We start from the raw sequence: 23,695 nt of genomic DNA on the forward strand, positions 1-23,695 counted from the left end.
AGAAAACAAGCCCTCACACAGCTTTGTTGCCTGAAAAATAAAGCTTGGGGTCCCAGAATATGGTGATGAAAAATTATTTTATTGTGCAAAAGTAGTAAAAAAAAAAACAACCTTAAATTTGATATCTTTGTAATCATACGAAGGTTGGGACATCGACACAAAAATATCGATAGTCGATAGTATCGACTATCGCTGAACAAACTATCGATTATTGTAAAATATTGGTGGAAAACGTTTTTAAATGCTGTATAAAAAAAAACGGGTCCAGGGTTAATAAAGCAACACAATCATCAAAAAAAATTAGTTTTCTTTTAAAACTTTAAACTGTTGAATTTATTATTAAAGGGGTTGTCCCGCGGCAGCAAGTGGGTCTATACACTTCTGTATGGCCATATTAATGCACTTTGTAATGTACATTGTGCATTAATTATGAGCCATACAGAAGTTATCAAAAGTTATTCACTTACCTGCTCCGTTGCTGGCGTCCTCGTCTCCATGGTTGCCGTCTAATTTTCGCCGTCTAATGGCCAAATTAGACGCGCTTGCGCAGTCCGGGTCTTCTTCTCTTCTCAATGGGGCTCGGTGTAGCTCCGCCCCGTCACGTGCCGATTCCAGCCAATCAGGAGGCTGGAATCGGCAATGGACCGCACAGAAGAGCTGCGGTCCACGGAGGTAGAAGATCCCGGCGGCCATCTTCAACCGGTAAGTAAGAAGTCACCGGAGCGCGGGGATTCAGGTAAGCGCTGTCCGGTGTTCTTTTTTAACCCCTGCATCGGGGTTGTCTCGCGCCGAACGGGGGGGGGGGGTTGAAAAAAAAAAAAAACCCGTTTCGGCGCGGGACAACCCCTTTAACTTATAACTATTAATAACATCATGAAAATATATTTAAGTTACAAATAAAAAAAAAAAATTACAGATGAAACATAGAATTAAAATTAGGTATATGAAAAGAAGTTTCTTATCATTGGCCCCAATAATCGTTATCTAATGAGCCAAGAAATATTAATTTGCTCGAATGCTCTCCCTTCACAATGCTCCTTCGAGCAGACAGAATTTTACCAGCTTGACGGGGAGTGCAGAAAGATGATTGGAGGTAAACACACTGAAACAAGGCCCTGCTAGCTACAAGGAATCCAGAGGATGGACGCTGGACCTGACGGGATGTGAGCGTGATCTCTGTGTGTTTGTGGGGCTGCGTGCCCTGCATTTTTTCAAGTTGCCGCTGAGGGACCAATGGTCTCCATGGCAACTTGTAAAGAATGCAGGGCCTGGTAACGCGAACGAAGTGCCCCGAACGCAATTCATCGGGGCTAACGCGATGAACAAGGGAAACATGTGGAAAAAGGGCCTAAGACCCCACTTTTTCTGAGAGTTGTTTTGCCTGGAGCAAACCTTATTGGTGACAGTCACCTCACACTTTCCAAAAGTTTCTAGAACTTGTTTATAAGTTCATTAGTGCCTCGAGCAAAACTACATCCTGTACAACACAAAGGAAAGGGCAGAATGTAAGGAAATAAAATATGGTCACTAGACCACAAGACATGTTTCTCCTTTACATGCCTCTCAAATAAAAGAGAGAGCCAATGGTCATATACACCCCAAAATGATACTAATTAGAGATGAGCGAGCGTACTCGGAAAAGCACTACTCGCTCGAGTAATTTGCTTTATCCGAGTATCGCTGTGCTCGTCCCTGAAGATTCGGGTGCCGCTGCGGCTGACAGGTGAGTTGCAGCGGGGAGCAGGGGAGAGCGGGCGGGAGAGAGGGAGAGAAAGATCTTACCTCCGTTCCTCCCCGCTCTCCCTTGCAGCTCCCCGCTCCGTGCCGGCACCCGAATCTTTCGGGACGAGCACAGCGATACTCGGATAAAGCAAATTACTCGAGCGAGTAGTGCTTTTCCGAGTACGCTCGCTCATCTCTGATACTAATGTAAACTTATTCCACAGAAGACAAGCTCTCATGTAGCTCCGTGCAGAAAAAAGTTGTAAACTCTCTGAATATGATAAATTAAAAATTATATTGTGTAAAAATCCTAAAACATAAACTATATAAATTTAGTATCACCATAATCAGACCCTTGCCCTGAGTTTACAGCCTAGTTCTTAAGGATCTTCCACCCAAATCTAAGTCATTGGTGCCAATGTGTAAGATGACCGCTGGACCCTCACCGGGCCCTCACCAGCCCCTCCCAGTAATCTGTCAAGCCGATCCTTGATGTGTGACTTCAGCGCCAGGAAGACAACACACCAATCAACGATCCTGGTCTTAGTGGCAAATTGTCCGGTCTATCCCTCTAAAAATTGAGTATCCCACTGCCAATTAAAGGGGGTTGTAAAGGATTAAAAAATTGATTCTTTCTTCTCAGAGCTGCTCTTGTCTACATGTTGTGTGAGGTATTGCAGCTCAGTCAGTTTTAGGCGCAGCCCATGGACAGTTGTAACATTTTTCCTAAAAACAGCACCACAACACCTTTAATGTACTAACTATATATGAAACTGTAAAGTAATGTGTATCAAATTTACTTTATTTCAGGATGAAAGGTTTCCAAAAGGTACTGGACTGGACTCAGGGACTCGTATCCAGTCTGTTCTTTGCTTACCGATAGTTACAGCCATTGGTGATCTTATAGGAATTCTGGAACTTTATAGGTATTGGGGAAGGGAAGGATTCCGTTTGTGTCACCAACAGGTAAGCTTTGGGTGCTATTGACTGTAATCTGCAGTTAAAGTGTACTTCTAGTGTCACAAGAAAAGCAATAAGGCAGGACTTTATAATACTATAGTTTTTCTCAATCATTGTATGTCTTGACCTGCTACCTAGGCTACTTTCTTTAGATCAGAAGCCAGGGTGTAGGATTTCTATGGTGCTGGCTGCTGCATTGAAGTCAGTAGCTTAGCAACTTGAGCAAGACGCGGTCTAGTTTGGTGCAGCCCATGGCAGGGACCACAACCAGTTTGTATTGCAGTAGAACAGCAAAATACCCTTACACGATGATTTAGAAAAACTGCTACTGTGCTTTTTGCACTGTAAGATACACTATTCAGACAACAAAAATAGGAAAAAAACATTTAATGTTGATTAAAATGTGCCTGGTGGTCCAATTAAGTAGAGGCGTGCTTCCTTTCTTGATTTTCTAGGGCTTCAATAGTCATTCAAAACAGAACTATATACACACAAAGTGAGAATGACATGCAAGAGAGCTATATAGTCAATCTGATTACTTCCGCCTCAACTACAGGCAGTGGATATTTATCATTCCACAATCGGGTGTATTTTTCTGAAAGCTACTGTTGGACAAAAAAAAACAGACCAATAGCTAGACGATATATGAACCTAATTCAATAAGCAAGAGAGTTGCATAACTCACCTGATTGCTTTTGTCCTATGGACATGCAGTGGCTGTTGATCATTCTACTGGTGTGCTCCATATGGGGAACTATTGTTTGTTAATTAGCTCTCTGCCATTTACCCTCAGAGGATTAGAGAATAGAGATAAGGGTCACAGCAATATTGACAGGGCCTCCATCCTTCCTTCCTCTGTTTTATCCTTTCTTGCACTTTTTGAAATTTTGTCAAAATCTACCTCTATTGTCACTTGTTTTTTTGTTGGTTTCTTGGTCCTTTTAGGTTGAATCTATAATAGAATTTTAATTAAATCTATTAGAAAAGTTGTATTTTAAGGGGTCCCACCCAGTGATTAAGTTATGAGGCTCAAGTTATACTATTAGGGCATGTGATGTATTTTTATACTCCCCGCTCCAGCGATCCAATGGTGTCCCTCTCTGAAGTAGAGGCTCACTCACTCGGGCATATGGGGTTTGTGTTGTACGTGTGTATTTTTCATGCTCGTAATACACAGTACACCGTTAAATACACATGTAAACCCTCATAGCCTATAGTGGGCATATCATGCACCAAAATAGAACCTGCTGCAGTTTTTTGTGAATGAAGAAAACTCAGATCTTAAAGGCCCGATGTAAATGAATGGGCTTTTAGGATTGGTTTTACATACATGAAAAATCCTCGTGGAATATGCAGCCCCCGTACGCCCATGTGTGTCAGTCATAATGGGAGTTCAGACAGTAGAATTGTTGCTGAATTTCGCTTGCAGAATGCGCACCAAAGTAGAGTACAATACGAGTGATTGGGGTTTTCACAAGCGCCATTCACTCACAGCAGAAAATAGTCATGCTGCCGATTTTCAAACTGAAAAGATGCTTTATTGCAGAAAAACTATGGATTGTCAGAGCTGAAAGTGAAAACTGTGGTGACAAATCTGCTTGAAATGAAGTTATGTGCGGATTTTGGGTTGAATTTACATGTGGAAAAAATTCACTATGTGCGCACATACCGCTACAGGAGTGGACTTCTGCCTTTACCCCTTCCATACCTAGAATGAAAAGAAATGAGGCGCCACACTGGACCATCAAAGCCAGTGACATTGACCCCCTCCTCCTCCTCAAACCTCCGGGAAAGTTTTAATTCGTATGAAATATTTTTCCCTGTGTTTTGCTATCTGAAGCTGGGTTGCTTGTTATAGTCAGGTCCATCCTATAGTCTGAAAAATACGGAATATATGTTTATGAGATATATGTATAGCAGTTGTCTATTCTGCTAGAAATGGTTATAGATTAACTGTTTTGTTGCCATGGGTTTTTGGACATTCTGCTTCTTTTGCTAGCCAGGACAATTTATACACTTTTGAAATGTCCAAGAAATAAACACTAAATCACACCTTCATGCAAATGTTGTCATTTATTTTATATATTCTAAAAATATGCTTAAAAATTTACAACTGATGCACAATATCTCCTTAGGCCTCATGTGCACGGGTGCACACGGTTTCCACGTGTCCACAGCCATGGGGCCTAAAAAGACATTTACTCACAAGTTCGGCTGTCATGTGGGTCCTTTCCGTTGCGGCTGGATCTTCTTTCTTCTGCACAGCGGAAGCGCTCCGGCTGCTCGGTGCTTTTTTAAAAAAAATCTCCTGCTTTCCTGTGGATCTGCAGCACAGACGCAGTGTCAGCTGCGTCCATACCACGGATCGGATAGCTTCCATTGACTTCAATGGAAGCCGTCTGTCTTGGAAACCGCAGAAAATGGAGCATGCTGCGGGCGTTCTCCCACATTTGCGATCTGCACGTCGGGAAAAAATGGCATCTGCAGGTATTTAATTACCTGCGGCTCCCCAGTGAATGTCCATGGGCATACTGAACTGTGGATCATCCGCGCAGGTGACCTGCGTGGATTCCACAATTCAATTTTTCTCGTGAGCATGAGGCCTTAAAGTAATATTTTATACAAGATTGATGAGACACTTAGGCTATTAGATGAGGATAAGGCTGTCTTCACATCTGCAGCGGGAATTCCATTTGTCTGCTCCATTCGGGAAGCAGGAAAGGGAAATTCCCTGGCCAAACGAGTCCATCTTATTAAGAACCAAACCGCACCGAATGGACCCAATTGACAATAATTGGGTCAGTTCAGTTTCCACTTAGCTGCCCGGCATTTTGTTCCGGATTTGCGACGGAAAATGTCAAAGTTGTCTGAATAATTAATGTCCTAATAACACTCTTTTGGGCAAACGTTTCTCCTTGGTCATAAGTTGCACTGTTATACTAAATGCAAAAAGGTTGAGACCTGATTTAGTTCAGGTTAGAGAGTGCACTGAATCACAGGAAAAAAAATGTCTACTGCTTGGGTCATTCCATGTATTCTATAGCAAACAGAGTGTGTAGAGTCCAAATCTGTAGTCAGATGTTGCCTAGGACGTCAGGTTCTGAATTATAGCCTGTGCCATTGGCTATTTATACGGACACGAGAAACTGATTTTATGTTGGTTATCCAGCCACTGTACATAACTATATTGTGCCTCACACCTGAGACATTGCAAAAACTTGTTCACATTAAAAAATGTGTAATTAAAAAGTTCCCTTGACTCTTTACGCAATGCACATGCACTGTTCAAAAGGACTTCAGGCACTTGCTTTTGTGCTTGTGAGTGTCTGATGTTGATCGCTGCAGAGACCAGCAGTAGTTGCCCATCATGTTCAGATGGAAGCGGCTTTAATATCTTTTTTCCATGATGGCAATATTTTGGTAGAATCTTTCCCCGTGTTCATCACTCGCATCACCCAAAAATCCAGAAATTAATTTTGAGCGACCTTCGGCAGCCGAGTTGCTAATACGCTGCTAAGCTGTTGCTTACAAGTTCAGCATGGTTGTCAGACCAATAGTTGCCAAGAAAGTTTTGCACAGCAAGCACAAATGCATCCCAAGCGGCAAGTTCAAGCGTGCTCAGTTTGGATCTGAATGTGTCATCACACACTAATTAGTGGATTGCAGGACCAATAAAGATTCCTGCTTTTAGTTTGCATTCTGTTTTGTTTTTCCAAACTGGTCCTTTTAGATACTGGAAACCATTTCCATTATGGTCATAGCCACAGCAAAGTTTGCCATTAGTTCCAGCTTTATGTGAAGTAGTGGAAGGCACACTTTCATTGGATCAACCAGTGATGCATGTAGCACATTGTACCTGCCAACAGTATGCTCAACTCCAAATGGCCACTGCGTCACTTTGTAATGATTGCTCACAATCAGGAGAAAGTATTTTTGACTTGTTCTTATTTGAAAATCCAGCAACATTGGTCATTCAGAAATGGCCGTCCAAGTGATGATCTTTCAGTTTGCGCCAAATCATAGGCACAGCAAACGGTATTGCCTTCCTCTTGCCATTGAGCCACTATATGAGGTGCCCATTTTTTGTCTTGATCTCCAACTTTTTTTTTTTAAACTCGTTTTATTGAAAATTAAGTAGCATAAGGAACATACAGTCATAGACAGGTGCAGCACATAAATAGTACATAACCTTGTATAGTTAGATTGGTAGGGAGGTTCAGTCACCCTGATACATCAGAAATAACGATTTAATGCTTTCAAGTCAGATCAGATAAGCAGACCAAATCCCAAAGGCCACAGGTCCCGCTCCAGAACGTGTATCCACTAGGGGGCATGTCAGAGCTCCAGAATAGATGAAGTCATTAATTGTGGTGAATATAACTTGAGGGGCGGAATCACACCACAGACCCCACACTTTATCAAATTTCCCAGGACACTTACGTCCCTTGTAGACTATATAATTATATGGCACCACTGAATTGACCAGCTTTCTCCACATTGAGAGTGAGGGGTTCTTACGATCCATCCACCGCAATGCAATCGTTTTTCTAGCAAGGAACAAAGATTCCCGCAGAAAAATCTTTTTATGGTGTTGCCAGCTTTCTTCATCTAATATTCCAAATAGACAAATCTCTGGGCTCGGTGGAACAGGGACTTCCACAAGTTCAGAGAGTAAACCTGTGACCTGCCCCCAGAAACCTTCAATAGCAGGACACTCCCACATCATATGCCAAAAATCGGAATATTCGCAGGAACACCTAATGCAGTTTGTAGACTGTATTCTGCCCATTTTGTACAATCTTGCTGGAGTGAATAGCACTGATACACTATATACAGCTGGATCATTTTATTATTGGCTGCTGGGGATACATATAAAGGAGATTCCAAAAGCTCTTGGAACGTATCGTCTGTTAGAGTCGGTATCAGTGTCCTCCATTTTACTAGGGCAGAGGGTATATCTTGAGAGGCTCGTATTGAGATAAGGTGGGAGTACAGTGCCGATATGAGTCCCTGAGGGCCCTGGGAGCAAAGAATGCCTATTAAGGGGTAATGAGAAATAGCAGGTCTGGGCGGTGGAAACTGCGCCTGCAAAGCGTGTCTGATCTGGAGAAATCTATAGAAATGGGAGCGGGGTAGCTCGTATTTGTTCTGTAATTGCTCAAATGAAGACAGGGTGTTCTGTGGATAGAGGTCTGCCAGGGTCCGGATGCCATATTGTTCCCAAACCTGCGCATCTTTCAATCAGAGCACTTCTGGGAGCCCAGGATTACGCCAAAGGGGAGTGTCAGCTATTATGTTCATGAAACGGCTAATTGACTTGGCCTGCCGCCAGACCTGAGAGGCTAACCTATGAATTGGTAACATTTTGCCTGTTAGAATAGAAGGAGATTCCAGCAGGGGCCACAATCTAGGGATTTTTAGGTAATGTGCTAGATGCGCCTCAGAGTTGGGGAGAGGGTCATCACTCAGCCAGCTTCTCAAATAAATTAGCTGACTGGCCACATAGTAGAGGAACAGATCTGGCAGGGCAGCACCCGCATCTTGCTTCGGCCTTTGAAGCGTCGAGATTCGTAATTTGGGGCGGGAGTTTCCCCATATAAAGGAAGACATCAAGGACTGCATTGATTTAAAGAAGCGGGTCGGGATATGTACCGACACATGCTGCATTATGTATAGGCACTTTGGTAATACTATCAGTTTGATAAGGTTAATGCGCCCCGCCACTGAAAGCGGCAAGGAGCCCCATATTTTATACTTGGACCTGAATAGATCTATAAGGGGGTATACATTTAGCTCTAGAGACCTTCCCACATCATTGGTTATCTGTAACCCCAGGTATTTAAACTGATTGGAGATCTGGAGGCCACAGAGTGAGTCGATATCTGCCAAACGGCTTCCCCCGGAAACAGGCATCAGGGCTGATTTAGTCCAGTTGATTTGAAGGCCCGAAAAGTCACCAAATGTATTAATGAGATTTATTACGTGGGGGAGGGTTGACTCAGGGTCTGCAAAGAAAAGCAAGAGATCATTGGCGTATAAAGCCACCCGGTGTTCGCTGTCTCCTACTGCGACACCCCTGTATAGCTGGGTTTCTCGTAGCAACATAGCTAGCGGTTCAATGGCCAGAGCAAATAGTATGGGGGATAGGGGACACCCCTGTCTAGTTCCTCTATGTAATTGGAAATGGGGAGAGCAGGACCCATTAATGGAAATAGCTGCTAGGGGGGATTTGTACAGAAGAGTGATCCAACAAATGAAGGTCTCACCGAAACCGAATCTCTGTAAAACCTGAAAAAGAAAGGGCCATTCAATTAAATCGAATGCCTTTGCCACATCTAAGGAGGCAAAGGCCCAGTCCTCTCCTCCGGCCGCCCCCACCTGCGTCACCACTTGGGCCCTCCGTAAGTTGTCTCTGGTGGACTTGCCGGGCATAAACCCCGTTTGATCCGGGTGGATTAAGTCCAGTATTATGGTTTTGAGACGATTAGCCAGCATTTTAGTCAGAAGTTTGTAATCAGTATTAAGTAGGGAAATCGGCCTGTAGGAACCACAGTTTAGGGGATCTTTATCTGGCTTTAGAATTAGTACTATTGTTGCTTCGTGAAAGGATGGAGGGAGATCTCCCTTCTCATAGGCCGCATTATATGTAGCAAGTAATGTAGGGAGCAGTATGTCTTGGTATTTGGCATACATCTCGATTGGGATGCCATCAGGGCCTGGCGATCTGCCTCTGGACATGCCCGAAAGCGCTTCCGTTAATTCGGTCAGAGTAAAGGGCACATCTATAAATGCTTGTTGGTCCTGTGTGAGTGTCGGGAATGTAGGTTTATTTAGAAAATCGTTCAGGGTGTCCTGAGAATGGTGGAATTTGGTGTAGTACAACTCAGTGTAGAACTGTTGAAACCGCATCCTGATCTGATCTGCATCCATAAGAACTTCTCCTGAATCAGATTTGACACGTAATATTCAGGGGGATGCTGAATTCTGGTGGACTAAAAGAGCCAGCAAGCTACTGGATTGATTACCTTGTTCATAGTATTTTTGCTTAGCAAAGAAACTGGACCTACGAGCCTTCTCCTGCAGATATAGGAGGTATTGTCTTCCTTGGCTCAACCACCTTGTTCTATTATCATCTGAGGGGTCTGCAACATAGGTTGCCTCCAATTTGGAGTATTCAGATGCCATCTCCTGCTCGCATCGGGAAGTCTTGCGTTTAATAAAGGATATAGAGGAGCGTAGGCAACCTCTGAGGAAGGCCTTAAGCGTCTCCCAGAGCAGTGCCGGATCTGTGTCAGGGCTATTTATTTCCAGGAAGGTGGTGAGTTGGTCGGGAATACGATCATGTGGGTCAAATAGACTTAGCCAGAAGGGATGTATTCTCCAACCGTGCCTATTAGTTTTGCCATTTGCCCTACCAAATTCAGCCCAGAGGGGAGAATGATCCGACATTCCTCTAGGGAGATACTGCACTTTGGCTACTGCTGTACAAGTACGGGTGTTACCAAAAAAGTAATCGATACATGACAAGGAGTTGCTACCGGCTGAGTAGCATGAGAACTCCCGATCGGCTGGATGTTTAGCTCTCCAAACTTCCTGCCAGCCCACCTCCTGAGTAAATGAAGCTAGTGCTGTAGGATGTGGGATAGTAGAGACGGGCTGAGGAGTAGTAAATTTGTCTAATGTTGTGTCCAGCAACATATTAAAGTCGCCCATACAGCTTGATCTCCAACTTTACACCCAAAATAATACTTGTAAGCAATCTTCACTCTCCTTGTCAGGTTTTTGCGCTGAAGGCACGTGGTGTATTTACTACAAATGTAGCTAAAATTGTCTGAATGGTTAACACAGCTCCGCCTGCTCATCTTTAGGCTAAAACAGACATACTAGCTATATAAGAAAACAGTATTGTCAACTAGAAGGTTGCGCCTGGCCCATCTAGCATTATATAGTCCTAGCAACTGCTGACATCAGCTTACCGACATGCTCAGATGTGCACCAATGCTGCAGGCACACGCTGCTGCCAGGATGTATTGCCAACGAGGTGCTGGAAGGCATGATGCAGGTAATGGTGCAGCAATTATAATGTTGCCATACATCAGTACGTGGGCTAACTCTACCAAACTGCCGCCAAACTGTAATTGGCCTATAACTTAAGATCTAGATATCCTACGCAAATTTTGACTTCAGATTCTGATTCAGCGCACTCAAGTTCATGTAATTAACATGTTTTTCTCCAAGTAGCAAAATCTTTGTTTATTAGTGTTATCTGTTATGGCACACAGATAAACATCTGCCTTTTTATTTAGCTGTTTACCATACCATGCAGGCATTTTTGATTTTGTGAATATATTGTGTAGATATGGTTAGTCTTCCTTCATGTGATACAGGAAGTAGTACAAGTCACAGTTGTAGCTAATTTCAGGTTTTTCTAATTGCTACTCTTTCTAATGTGGTTTGAAAAAAATGGTGAGTGTCAAGGAGCTGTTATCTCTGGTCACTATATCTGGTAAAGGCCACATGCACATGGGCGGGTCGGACCCCGCATACGGGATTCCCGCAGCTGAGGTCGACCCGGTGCCCGGCCGGTGACTCCAGCTTACCTCTCCGCCATCTTCTCCTCTGTTGCTGATGTGCTGGCCGACGCACATGGGCAGTACAGAGGACGCTGCGCCATTGCAATGGCAATGATTGCAGAATAGCCGCGGGACGGATGACTTCCATTGACTTCATGGAAGTCGGCCGTGCGTAGCCCGCACAAAATCACAACATGCTACGATTTCTCTCCCCGCGAGCAGAAAATATCAATCTGTTTCCACTCGTGGGCAGAAAATCGCAATTTGCCATAGCATGCTATAGGCTGGATTTGCTGCAGAATCCAGAGGCGGAATCCCGCTCTGGATTTCGCAACACTAATCTGCCTGTGTGCAGGAGGCCTTATTCAGACTTCCTTTTATAGATTGATTCCTGCTCTGTGATAGTAAATAAGCATTTGTTTTACTAATGTTTTTTTTTTTCTCTTATCAATAAGGTGGCAACCGCTAATCTTGCTTGGGCTTCAGTAGCAATACATCAAGTACAAGTACGTACCTATGCTCCTTTCTCAGTTTCTTAAGGATTCCATACATATAAGGAAAAGGGTGCCTGAAAAACCTGCCGTTTTTGGCAGGACTGGTGGACAGTCTTGGGTGTCTGTCTGGGCCCTTGTAACACAGCCTCACCAGATGATTTGGGGGGAAAGAAGGATGGATGGAGCATGTTGAATTTTAAATGCCCGATGCTTTTATTTTCTAAAGAGCTAGACTGCCAACAGAGGTGTCTAGTAGTGGCGTCCTCTCCCTACTATAACCACATCCACGCTTGGCAGACTACCAGTGATTGAGAGAGAATAGATTTTGGGTAAAACTTCACTGAAGGTACAATGGGCGTCTTAAGTTTCTTGTATTTTTTGAGATATCTGGTAGAGCTTATTCCCCTATAGTAAATGAAAGAAACCAAAGTTTACAGAGCCATCAATGGAGATAGTTCAACCAGCAACTAACATTCAATCAACAGCTTGCTATTGCGTATTGACAGCATGACACATTTGTGATTATCGGATTATCTGATATTTGAAATTTGTAATACTATTTTCTCTTTTTTTGTTGTAATATATTAGGTGTGCAGAGGATTAGCAAAACAAACTGAGCTGAATGACTTTCTACTAGATGTATCCAAGTAAGTGCATTACTACTATTCAGTTACTAGTTAGCACAGTTCTAGCTCAATAGTGAAGTATTGCTTCCAGGAGCATGAATGAAGCCATCATTTTTGAGATCTTGTGTTCCCCACTTTTTCTTTGTGCAATAGAACAGGGGTCCCCAACTCCAGTCCTCAGGACCACCAACAGGTCATGTTTTCAGGATATCCTATAGAGAGAACACCTGTGGCAATGTCTGAGGCACCGACAATTACATCACCTGTGCAATAGTGAGGAAATCCTGAAAGCATGAGCTGTTGGCGGTCCCTGAGGACTGGAGTTGGGGAACACTGCAATAGAACATGTTACTAGATAATGAAAAAAAAAAACATCATTACACAAATAACATATTATGGGAAGATTCGAACATTTCTAATATGATGAATTAAGTCAAACATCTTTTCTTCTTTCTTTAATGTCTTCAGTGGCTTTAAAAAATAAACCTTACCTACAGCCACCCTTTTAAAGGATCACTTTAACTTAATTATACTTTTTAATTTTCTACTGCTCTCTGAAATGAATTTCCTTCTTTTGCAGAACATATTTTGATAACATAGTTGCAATAGATTCTTTACTTGAACATATTATGGTAAGTAAATATTTGGTGACATCCCATAGTAAGTAATTGACTCCTATGTAAAAACCTAGAAGATTGATGACTGTAAAAACACCATGGCTAGTCTAGTCTGTAATTATAATAATTCTCTCTCGGGATACAGTTATGCTTAAATTGATTGATGCATTATTTATTTCCCACCATGTGCTGTTCCAAGAATCTACTACTCTTACAATAAGAATAACTAAGTACGGACAAAGTCTTCACCGTCTTGACCAAAGCTCATGCTTTGACTTTTTAAAATTCTTGCAATAGATGAATGTCTTTTTCTTGCAGATATATGCAAAGAACCTGGTGAATGCAGATCGATGTGCACTCTTTCAGGTAGACCACAAAAATAAAGAGTTGTATTCCGATCTTTTTGACATTGGTGAAGAAGATGAAGGGAAGCCAGTTTTCCAGAAGACCAAAGAAATAAGGTGAGGCGAAAATTAATATACAAATGTTAAGCCATTATTATTACCTCATGATTGGTTGGATTATAGCATTTGTTTATTGATCTAACATGTGTCTGTTTCAACTACCTGTTGTACCCCCCTCCCCACCCTACCCCCATTTGCTTCTATAGATTTTCCATTGAAAAAGGTATAGCTGGTCAGGTTGCCCGAACTGGTGAAGTTCTGAACATTCCTGATGCCTATGCAGATCCACGCTTTAATAGGTAATAGAATTATTTTATACGCTAGATATAATCTATTTATGTATATAGTATGTATATTTAACCCTACCAGTGTATTTATATAAAGGACTAGATTTTTTCTTGGTTTATTAAATCCCACCATTGGCATACAAGCTACTTACTAATATAATGTCTGCCTTAATGTTGGCTGTCAATAGTGCTTTATAAGGGCTCGTTCTCCCGACCATGATTTTGGGTTCATATTATGCGCACGATGCACGGTCATGTGACACGTGGTGATTGAAGTCAATGAAAGTGCATAGACTTTCACTAATCCATTCAATTAGCGTGTAGATACGTGTGAGAAAAAGAACGCAGCATGTTCTATTTCACTTTGTATTATGCAGCATGAGCCCTTTCTATGGGTAGTGAATGCAACGCTGTCAATACGCAATACATTGTGTATGGGTGATGATACATACGCATCCCCGCTATGAGACGGAGTGGGGAACCTTTAAAAAAAAGGACAAAATTCACAGTGTGTATGACAGCGTGTGTGAGATACAGTCTCTGCCGGCACATACAGACTAGTAAATGCTGCGTGACCCAAACAGCGTTTTACGCACACGGTCGTGTGAATGAGCCCTAAGGTTGGTTTAACACAGCAGTTTTCAGAAAAATGCTACATTTTTCTTGACTTTTGTAGTGGAGTTTTTCTTGTGGACATATGTTACTTTAACATCCAGTTTGAAATATAAAACTATATACAAAAGGTTTGTGGCCTCACAGGCATTGTTACTCAAGACGGAACATGCTTTGGTTATGGTGTTTTGTCTGCTTCTTTTTCATTGGCTTGCTTATGAGAAAAAAAATATAAGTCATATTCATTCCATTGCCAGTTACCTCCACCTGGTGATCAAACAGCAAATCAACCTAGCATCTTCTATTTTGGGAGGACATAGAGGCATTCCCATCATCGGTATAGGAAAGGGTTCCAAATAGTAAAAGTAGCCAAACTGATGTTGAAGAGATAACGGTTAAAGCAATACCAAGCTTTAAAAAGGAGTAGACCTAATTTCATGACTATTGTGACAAAGTTATAATTTGTGAGAACCAGAAACACACGAGCTTGACTGCAATTTACAGCAAAATCTGCATGTTTTGCATTGCAGTGGGTGAAATTTGCAAATAAATGCAGAAGAAATCAGAATGATAGGGTATGTTGTGAACGTGGGTCAAAAAAGGACTTTCATTGCACTATTTGTCCATACTTACCCAAAGGACTTGGAAAAACGAATGTTAAGTTCGATGGACAAAAGTTTTGGTTTATTTTTGCTGTGTTTTTTTTTAATCCTAAACAACCATTTAGCTAAGAACTAAGCTATAGAGACTATTTGCATGATGTCGTTGCATTACACCTTTAAGTAACTGACATTTTTTCATTTCTGCAGAGAAGTTGACCTTTATACAGGTTATACGACAAAGAATATCCTGTGTATGCCTATTGTAAGCAGAGGGAGCGTTATTGGTGTTGTACAGATGGTGAACAAACTAAGTGGAAGTGCCTTCTCCAAAACAGACGAGAACAACTTCAAAATGTTTGCTGTTTTCTGCGCTTTAGCCTTACACTGTGCAAATGTGAGTTTATTTTTGTCGATTTTCTTTTTTAAAATCTTGAAATTAATTATTTAACCCTTTCCAATCCAATTTGTATCCTGGTTTTCCTAGGGGGATTACTCTTTTTTTGCTGTTATACAATGGCGCTATCTGCTGGCTAAAGCTAGAACTACATGAGGTGACACATTGGATAGGCTTGGACAGCAGAGAGGCTGGCAATATACAGTAAAAGAACCCAGATGGACGTCTTCCAACAGCTGAGCTGTACAACCTTAAATCATAATGTCTTTAGACATCAGACAGTGGATTGGAAAGGGTTAATTCATATTAGAATTTTGTGACTTTAGAATTGAAATTGATACTAATTTAAAGAAGCACCCTGGTAATCCACCCCCAGTGATCCCCCCCCCTTCCCCCACACACACCCTATAAATCCTATAGAGACTGGTAGTTTAAAAAAAAAAATCATTGCATCTTTTCAGAGATTCTAGCTGTTCTTATTCCTACTTATATCCCCTGGATATCTCCATCTGCAGACGAGGCAGAACCTTCTTCCTAATGTTATAACTGAGGTGCTCTCTCTACGGTCTTGCTACTGAGTCACACCCCTTAGAGCAGTGATGGCGAACCTTTTAGAGACCGAGTGCCCAAACTGCAACCTAAAACCCACTTATTTATCGCAAAGTGCCAACACGTCAGGGGGCGGGGCTTATCACGACGTATGATTTTACCCCCGTCGTTCTACAAAGGACAGGGCCGCTTCAAAATAGACCGGGAGCAGATTCTGACTGCTTTTGGACGCGGAAATGCTGCAGAATGTCCTCAACGGAAATTTCGGTGGAAAATTATGCAGTATTTCTGCATCTAAAAAGCAGTCAAAATCTGCACCCAGTCTATTCTGAAATAGCCCTGTCCTTTTCTGCCGCATGTAAACATACCGCAGTGGTAATAGTGACACCTTCCCCCCAGCGATAATAGTGACATCCCCCAGCGGTCCCCCAGCAGTAATAATAGTGACACCCCCCCATTAGTAATAAGAGTGACATACCCCAGCGGTCCCCCAGCAGTAATAATGCTCGCTCCCACTCCCCCCCCCCCCAGCGGTTCCCACAGCAGTCATAATACCCCCCCAGTGGTCCACCAGCAGTCAAAATGCCACCCAGCTGTCCGCCAGCAATAATAATGCCCCCTCCCCCCAAGCGGTTCCCCCAGCAGTCATAATGCCCCCCCCCCCCCCAGCAGTCATAATGGCTCCCCCCCCAGCGGTTCTCCTGGCAGTCATCATTCCCCCCTTCCCCCCCAGCGATTTTCTTGGCAGTCATCATGCCCCCCCTCCCCCTCAGCGATTCTCCCAGTAGTCATAATGCCTCCCCCCAACGATTCTCCCAGCAGTCATGCCTCCCCTCCCACGCCAGCGATTCTCCCAGCAGTCAGAATGTCTCCCCCCCCCCCCCCAGCGATACTCCCAGCAGTCAGAATGTCTCCCCCCCCCCTCCCCCAGCGATTCTCCCAGCAGTCAGAATGTCTCCCCCACCCCCCACCCCCCAGCGATACTCCCAGCAGTCAGAATGTCTCCCACCCCCCACCCCCAGCGATACTCCCAGCAGTCAGAATGTCTCCCCCTGCCGTCGATTCTCCCAGCAGTCAGAATACCCGCCCCCTGCTCCACATACTTACCCCTCCTCCTCGTGGGAGCGCCGCTCCTCTCCTGCCTGAAGGCAGTGTGCTTCTGTTGGATGCCTTCTCCCCCTGCTCTTGCGGAACCAAAGTAGGAGATGTCAGGGGACGGGGGAGGAGGATCCTGGTTGCACACTGACTCAGTGTGCACCGGGATCAGCACAAATAGCAGCGCTGAGTGAATGTCAGCAGGGGAGCCGCGGCCCCTGCAGGCATTCACTAAGGTGGTGAGCGGCCGATGGCGACGCGTGCCAGCAGGGAGGGCTCTGCGTGCCGCCTCTGGCACGCGTGCCATAGGTTCGCCACCACTGCCCTAGAGTCAGCCGTCTGGGAGGGCTGTGACCATACAGTGGATCATAGAGGTCTCAAGCTTGTAGGCTTCAGGAAGTTGTTTATGTATGTTGCTAGAGAAATGACAGTAGAGCAGGGCCACCAGAGTGGCGTGACCTAGTGGAATGGAAGTGAGGCACAGTTTTTAGAGAGAAAGGGACACCTAATGGCAGTAGGTAATAATGGCAGATCTATTTGTATTGTTATAACACTTGACTGTGGATACCAATTTTTTCACTGGAGTGCTTCTCGAACTCTACGCTAAACTCATTAAACCTTTGTTAACATTTGGTCTCTGAACTGAGGACAGTGTTTTGTATACCCATACAGCAGCCTCTTTGGTTTGTGAACTATGTTTTATTTTCTGTTTTCCTGTGTTCCATATTTTAGATGTACCATCGAATACGTCACTCTGAGTGCATTTACCGTGTCACTTTAGAAAAACTGTCTTATCACAGCATCTGTACTTCGGAAGAATGGCAGAACCTCAAGAACTGTACACTTCCAGCACCTCTTTGTAAAGAGATTGAATTGTGAGTAAAGTCTAAAGACCATAAATATGGACCATAAGTATTTTTGGAACACAAGTGGACTGGAATAGTTTTTTTTTGGGGGGGGGGAGGGGGGTTTGCTTTACTGTGTTTCTGCTTCTTTTTTCTGAGATAAACCCTTAAAATAAGTCAAGCTCCCAAGCAGGGTTACCAACTGTCCATAAATTCCAAGAGACTCCGCAAAAATCAAGCAGATTTTTCCACTGTACATTTAATAAAAATTGATGCATCCATGAATTTTTTTGGGAGTTGGAGAACCTTTATGTAGGGTATTGTGATTTTAATGATCATCATTTTACATAGTAAATCCTACTAATGTCTTTATATCCTTGTTTTTGGCTGTAGACCTATTTCACTTATAGTCTCTATGATATGTTATGGTCTTCCAATTTGTCTGTAAAAAATGCTGATTGTCATTTTTACCGCCACCCAGAGCCGGCCCGTCGTGATAAAACAGTATATGGCAAGGGTCTGTGATGATGAGTCATTAGGATAGGTCATCAATAGTTGATTGGTGGGGATCTGCCGCTCGGGACCCTTGGCGATCAGCTGTTTGCCAGCCCACTGCAAATGTGTATGGAGCTGGAAGCTGATGACTCTACACAATTGGCAGTGCCCCGGTTGGTTTTGCAGTTGCTGTTCCCATTGAATTCAGTGGGAACAGTGACTGCAATACCATCCCGAGCCGCTACAATGGTTATGGAGATATCAGCTTCCAGCTCCGCACATACTTGCAGCAGGCCAGCAAACACCCACTGATCAACTATTGATGACCTATCCCGAGGATTAGTCATCAATGCTTAAGAAGTGAACAACCACTTTAATCTGTAGCCTGCTTATTGATTGTGAAACTTTTTGAATTTTTTTTGCTTTTTATTTTTTTGAAAAATGCAATTATAATTCTTGTGCTTTAATCTGTATTCAGAATGTCCAATTTCTTGTTGCATATATAGTACATCACATAACCGATATTCTACAGCATTGTTCAACCTCACTGCTTATAATTGAAAGATCATTTAACTAGAAGAGTAACAAAAATATTTAGGTTGTGTTGTGAAATGTATTGACTTATGTGTAATTTTCTCTCTTGCATCTTGTAGATACCACTTTGATATTTCTCCCTTTGAGGACTTATGGCCAGCCATTTATGTGCATACAATACATCAGTCTTGTGGCAAAACTTGGTAAGTTTTTGGGTTGCTTTCAATGTTCTAGATCTACCTTTTTGTCCAGGACTCTTTATTCAGGCATTTAACATTAACCCTTTTAGTGGCACACCCGGAAAATCTCCGGTGCTTGCTGCACTGACCATAAATTGCATTGTTGATTCATTTAAAAAACCTGGCTGTGAGGCATGACATGGTAATAATAAACCTGCCACTGAAGGGGTTAAAAGAGTGTTCTCATTGTTAGACCATTGAGTATAGACCATTTTTTGTGATGTTTCTTAAAAATACATTTCATTTCTTCATATTGTTTTGTCTTAATTTTCATATTCTGTTCAGCTATCCCTTATCCGGCGCAATTTACTCAGTTAAGGTCTTAAGGTGCTTTTACACAGAACGATTATCGGTTAGACTCCTGTGATCCAGCGCAAAATCTGAACAATTATCTTCTAGTGTGAATGCATGTAGTGAACATCCGATAAACGAGAAGTTGTTCTCTTCTTGCTGGTCGTTCAATTTCTGCATCCAGGAAACTGAACGACGTATGGTTCCATGTAATCAGGCAGTTGTTCACTTACGAACGACTGCCTGATGTGCTTAATGTGAATGGAGGCGGGCAGGCAGGAACGATCCCCCGCCCCTGCTCTGCCTCCACTCACTACCGCACCCACATTCAGTCTGCGATGCATTTTTGCTGGGACGACCTGTCAGGCATCTGTTGTGCGACAGATTGTTCTATGTAAAAGCACCTTTAGTCCTGCACAATGGAATAGATTGGTTGAATTGCATTTAAATGTCTCCATTGTTTACACTCTAATGTATGCAGGCTTCACTTATCACTTGCCTACTATTCTACATCATGACTGGACAATCGCTATCCGATCAGATTTACAATTAGCTATTATAAATTTCTTATCTTTAACCCCTTAGTGACCAGCCCATAGTGTTTTTACGTCCTAGCCAAGTGGGCTTTAATCCCTGAGGACGTAAAAACAAGCATCCTGCAGGGAGTAAAGCTACGTGAGCTATGAATGTGACAGCTGTATGCTGTCGGTGCCCGGATGTAGCTGACAACATGAAGCGGTCATCCCGGGGTGCAGGGAGCCCCGCATTTATTCTTCGTAATTAAACCCCGACATTTTAAATCTCCTTGCTCTCAGCGACCAACGGTTGCGAAGAGCCTGGAGCAGTGACCGGTGGCCTGGTTGAGCGGTCCCCGGCCACATGATAAAAAAGTAGTGATCTACCTTAGGCCGGTCTCACATGACTGGATAGAAATTATGGATTCAGCATGTGTTTTCACACTGGGGTATCGCCAGTGTTTAGGAGCCCTAAGGGTGTGTTCACACATCACTGATTTAATATGGATTTTGGTGCGGATTTTGGTGCAGATTTTGGTGCAGAACTGCAGCAGGTTTCACCCCTTTGTTTGTATTCAACTGCAAGGATGAAATCTGCATATCCACACCAAAATCTACAAGATCCACAGCAAATCAGCAACATGTAAACACACCCTAAAGGTGGAAACACAGTGCACATGGCCACATCCAGCAAACTAATGGCCATGCAAATTACTGTCAAAATTGTGTAGCCATTGGCCTCTGCAGGTGGGTGTCATCAGCTACACCTTGTTCTACAGTACTTGTTTAACCCCTTAGTGACGAAGCCTGTTTGCGCCTTAGTGACGCAGCCAAATTTTGGAAATCTGACATGCGTCGTTCAACGTAGCATAACTCCGTAAAGGCTTTACATATCCAAGTGATTCTGACATTGTTTTTTTCGCCACATGTTGTACTTCATTTAGGTGGTAAAAAGAGACCAATATAATTTGTGTATATTTATTAAAAGTATCCATATTGAAAAAATTGTCATTTTTTCACATTTTCAACTGTAATATCCCAAATATGTCCAAACATACTGTACAAATTTTTGATAAAATATATATTTCCATCTGTTTACTTTATTCTGAATGCACACTTGAAAAACTTTTGTGTTTTTTTTTTTTTTTAACCATTTATAGGACATACAAATTTAACATTACTTTTCAGCATTTTGAGGAACACTTTGTTTTGCTGCACCAAGCCAAGTTTGCAAAGGCTCATGATTGTAAGAATAATAGATACCCCCCCAAATGACCCCATTTTAAAAACTACACCCCTTTATGTATTCACTGAGGGGGGTCATGAGTATTTTGACCCCACCAGTTTTTTTCAGGAATTAATTCAATTTAGAGGAGAAAAAATAAAATGTTATATTTTTGCAAATATGTCATTTTAAAGACATTTTTTTTCCTATAGTGCCCATGAAAATGAGGATTTACACCCCAAAATGGATACCCCTGTTTGTCCCATGTTCAGAACCATACCCCTTGTGGCCGTAATCTACTTAAAGGACACATGGCTAGGCCTATAATGGAAGGAGCACCCGTTGGATTTCAGGGTACAACGGAATAAATTCCAGGCCCCATCGCCCACTTATAGAGCCATTGAGCGTCCAAAACGATAAAGAACCCCCACAAATGACCCCATTTTAAAAACTAGACCCCTTAATGAATTCATCTAGGGGTGTATTGCGTATTTTGACGCTACAGTATTTTGAATAAATCTAAGCAAAGCAGAAGGAAAAAATTACGATTTTCATTTTTTTGGCAATTTTGTCAATTTAAAAACTGTTTTTTTTGTACAGTGTACATAGGAATAAAAACCTTCACCCCAAAATGGATACCCCCATTTGTCCCGTGTTCAAAAACATACCCCTTGTGGCCCTAATCTACTTAAAGGACACATGGCAAGGCCTGTAATGCAGGGAGCACCCGTTGGATTGCAGGGCACAGCTGAATAAATCCCAGGTGCCATTGTTTATTTGTACGGAATAAAAATTGACTCCCTAAAAATATCCCCCACCCACTCCGCGCCCTTTTCGGCGTTCCCCAAATCTTAGATAAAAGTAATAATGTGAACTGTGTGGTATTTCCGAAGACAGGGGTAATTACGGAGGCTGGTTGGGATGGGTACATGGGGCAATAAAACCGGGTATCCCCCCTCCTCTCATGCTTTTTGGGGGGTATTTCGTGACCTCAGTAGCGGGTATGGGGTGTAAAAAGTGACGCACTGTGAGTCTCCGTAAGCTTGATGAGGTGCGGTGGTCTCGCACAGAAGACTCAACAAGGTGCTCCTGGAACTGCAGGAAGGCGAGCGTTCCCGGGGCTTCTTGTAAAATACGTATTACAGGTAGCGGTCTGAATAACGCCGGGCTCACGCAGCCGTAGGTGGAATCCGCTTACTGAGGCCCGCAGCGGATCCCAGCCGTGAAAAGCAAAAAGTCTGTAATTAGTTAAATCTGGGTAATATAGCCAGGTAATAAACTCCATTCTGGAATATATAGCGCTACTTAAGTGTTACCAGAATAGTCTTGATTCTTGCTTCTTTTTTTTTTAAGCTTTGAACTTGAAAAGTTGTGTCGTTTCACTATGTCAGTGAAAAAGAACTATCGGCGTGTCCCTTATCATAATTGGAAGCATGCAGTAACAGTGTCACATTGCATGTATGCTATTCTACAACATAGCAAAGACTTATTCACAGATTTGGAGGTAAGATATCAGTTGTGTTCCCAATTTCCCATGTTTGCTCATACTGTATATTCATAGCACATACCGCTGTGTAATGCACTTTGCAGGCAAATATTGATCTTTAGTGTAAAATATATTAAAGTGGACCTTAATTTGGCTTTACAGAAGCACTAATATTTTGGAAAGGTGTCTTCCTGAGTCAAGAATTCTCCAGAATAAACTACAATATAACAAGTAACTAGCGACGCTCAGGGCTCATGCAGTAATGTACATTTATTTAATATTGTCCTCTTTTGTTCTAGAGAAAAGGGCTTTTGATAGCATGCTTATGTCACGACCTCGATCATCGGGGGTATACAAACAGCTACTTACAAAAATTTGACCACCCCCTGGCAGCATTATATTCCACCTCAACGATGGAGCAACACCACTTCTCTCAAACTGTGTCTATTCTGCAGGTAAGAACAGTGAAAATGTCCTCTGGGGAGTCAGGTAACAGTAGGAAGCTGTAGCATTACATGGACTTGGCTTTCTTAGTTAGCATTGCTTGTGTTGATTAGCTGCTTTAATATTAATATGCTGTTCAACATGACAATATTTTGTCGTAGTCTGAGCTGTGCCCCCCAAGTGTTTAATAGATGACACAGTGCAAGTGCTTCTCAGCTATTAGCCTAAGGTGCTACAAAAGCTGGTGGCTGCTGCTTTGATCACAAAGTTGGCTCAGTCATTTTATCTTGGACCACAGTTAAGTGAAGCAACAACAAACCTTCTAATACAGGTGAAAGACTTACCTATACTAGAAGTAAAAAGTTTACACTACCCACCAAGCACATTAAACCTCTGTCCCATTGTGTTCAGATCTGAGTTCTATTTTTATGGATCGTTTCCTCCTTTCCATTTTGCTGATTGATGCAACAACAAATCAAAAAAATGGATCAAAAGAATTTTGGAGCATAAAATTATTTTCCCCATTGCATCAATGTGTGAATAGATTTTAGGGGAAAGCGTACTTTAACAGATACGACTAAATTCATATTTACACTGGTGTAATTCTCTTCCTTATGATAATGTGTACCACTATCTGCACACAAATAGCACAAGGACCTATTACAATCAATGGAACTTTTCAAACA

At 42.6% G+C, this 23,695-nt stretch overlaps 1 protein-coding gene across 2 annotated transcripts in view; it reads left to right on the forward strand.

The window, feature by feature from the left end:
• The window catches only part of PDE10A (phosphodiesterase 10A), a 403,589-nt gene that overhangs the window by 348,761 nt on the left and 31,133 nt on the right, over positions 1-23,695 (forward strand). For both annotated transcript variants that reach the window (XM_066605416.1, XM_066605417.1), the window contains 11 exons: positions 2,533-2,688; positions 11,711-11,761; positions 12,338-12,396; positions 12,956-13,007; positions 13,311-13,453; positions 13,603-13,695; positions 15,105-15,291; positions 17,668-17,810; positions 18,929-19,012; positions 22,433-22,583; positions 22,865-23,020. In XM_066605416.1, the coding sequence (XP_066461513.1) occupies positions 2,533-2,688; positions 11,711-11,761; positions 12,338-12,396; positions 12,956-13,007; positions 13,311-13,453; positions 13,603-13,695; positions 15,105-15,291; positions 17,668-17,810; positions 18,929-19,012; positions 22,433-22,583; positions 22,865-23,020 (1,275 nt within the window). The remainder of the gene's footprint in view (positions 1-2,532; positions 2,689-11,710; positions 11,762-12,337; positions 12,397-12,955; positions 13,008-13,310; positions 13,454-13,602; positions 13,696-15,104; positions 15,292-17,667; positions 17,811-18,928; positions 19,013-22,432; positions 22,584-22,864; positions 23,021-23,695) is intronic.

Source organism: Eleutherodactylus coqui, chromosome 1, assembly GCF_035609145.1.
Source record: "Eleutherodactylus coqui strain aEleCoq1 chromosome 1, aEleCoq1.hap1, whole genome shotgun sequence".
Taxonomy (NCBI): domain Eukaryota; kingdom Metazoa; phylum Chordata; class Amphibia; order Anura; family Eleutherodactylidae; genus Eleutherodactylus; species Eleutherodactylus coqui.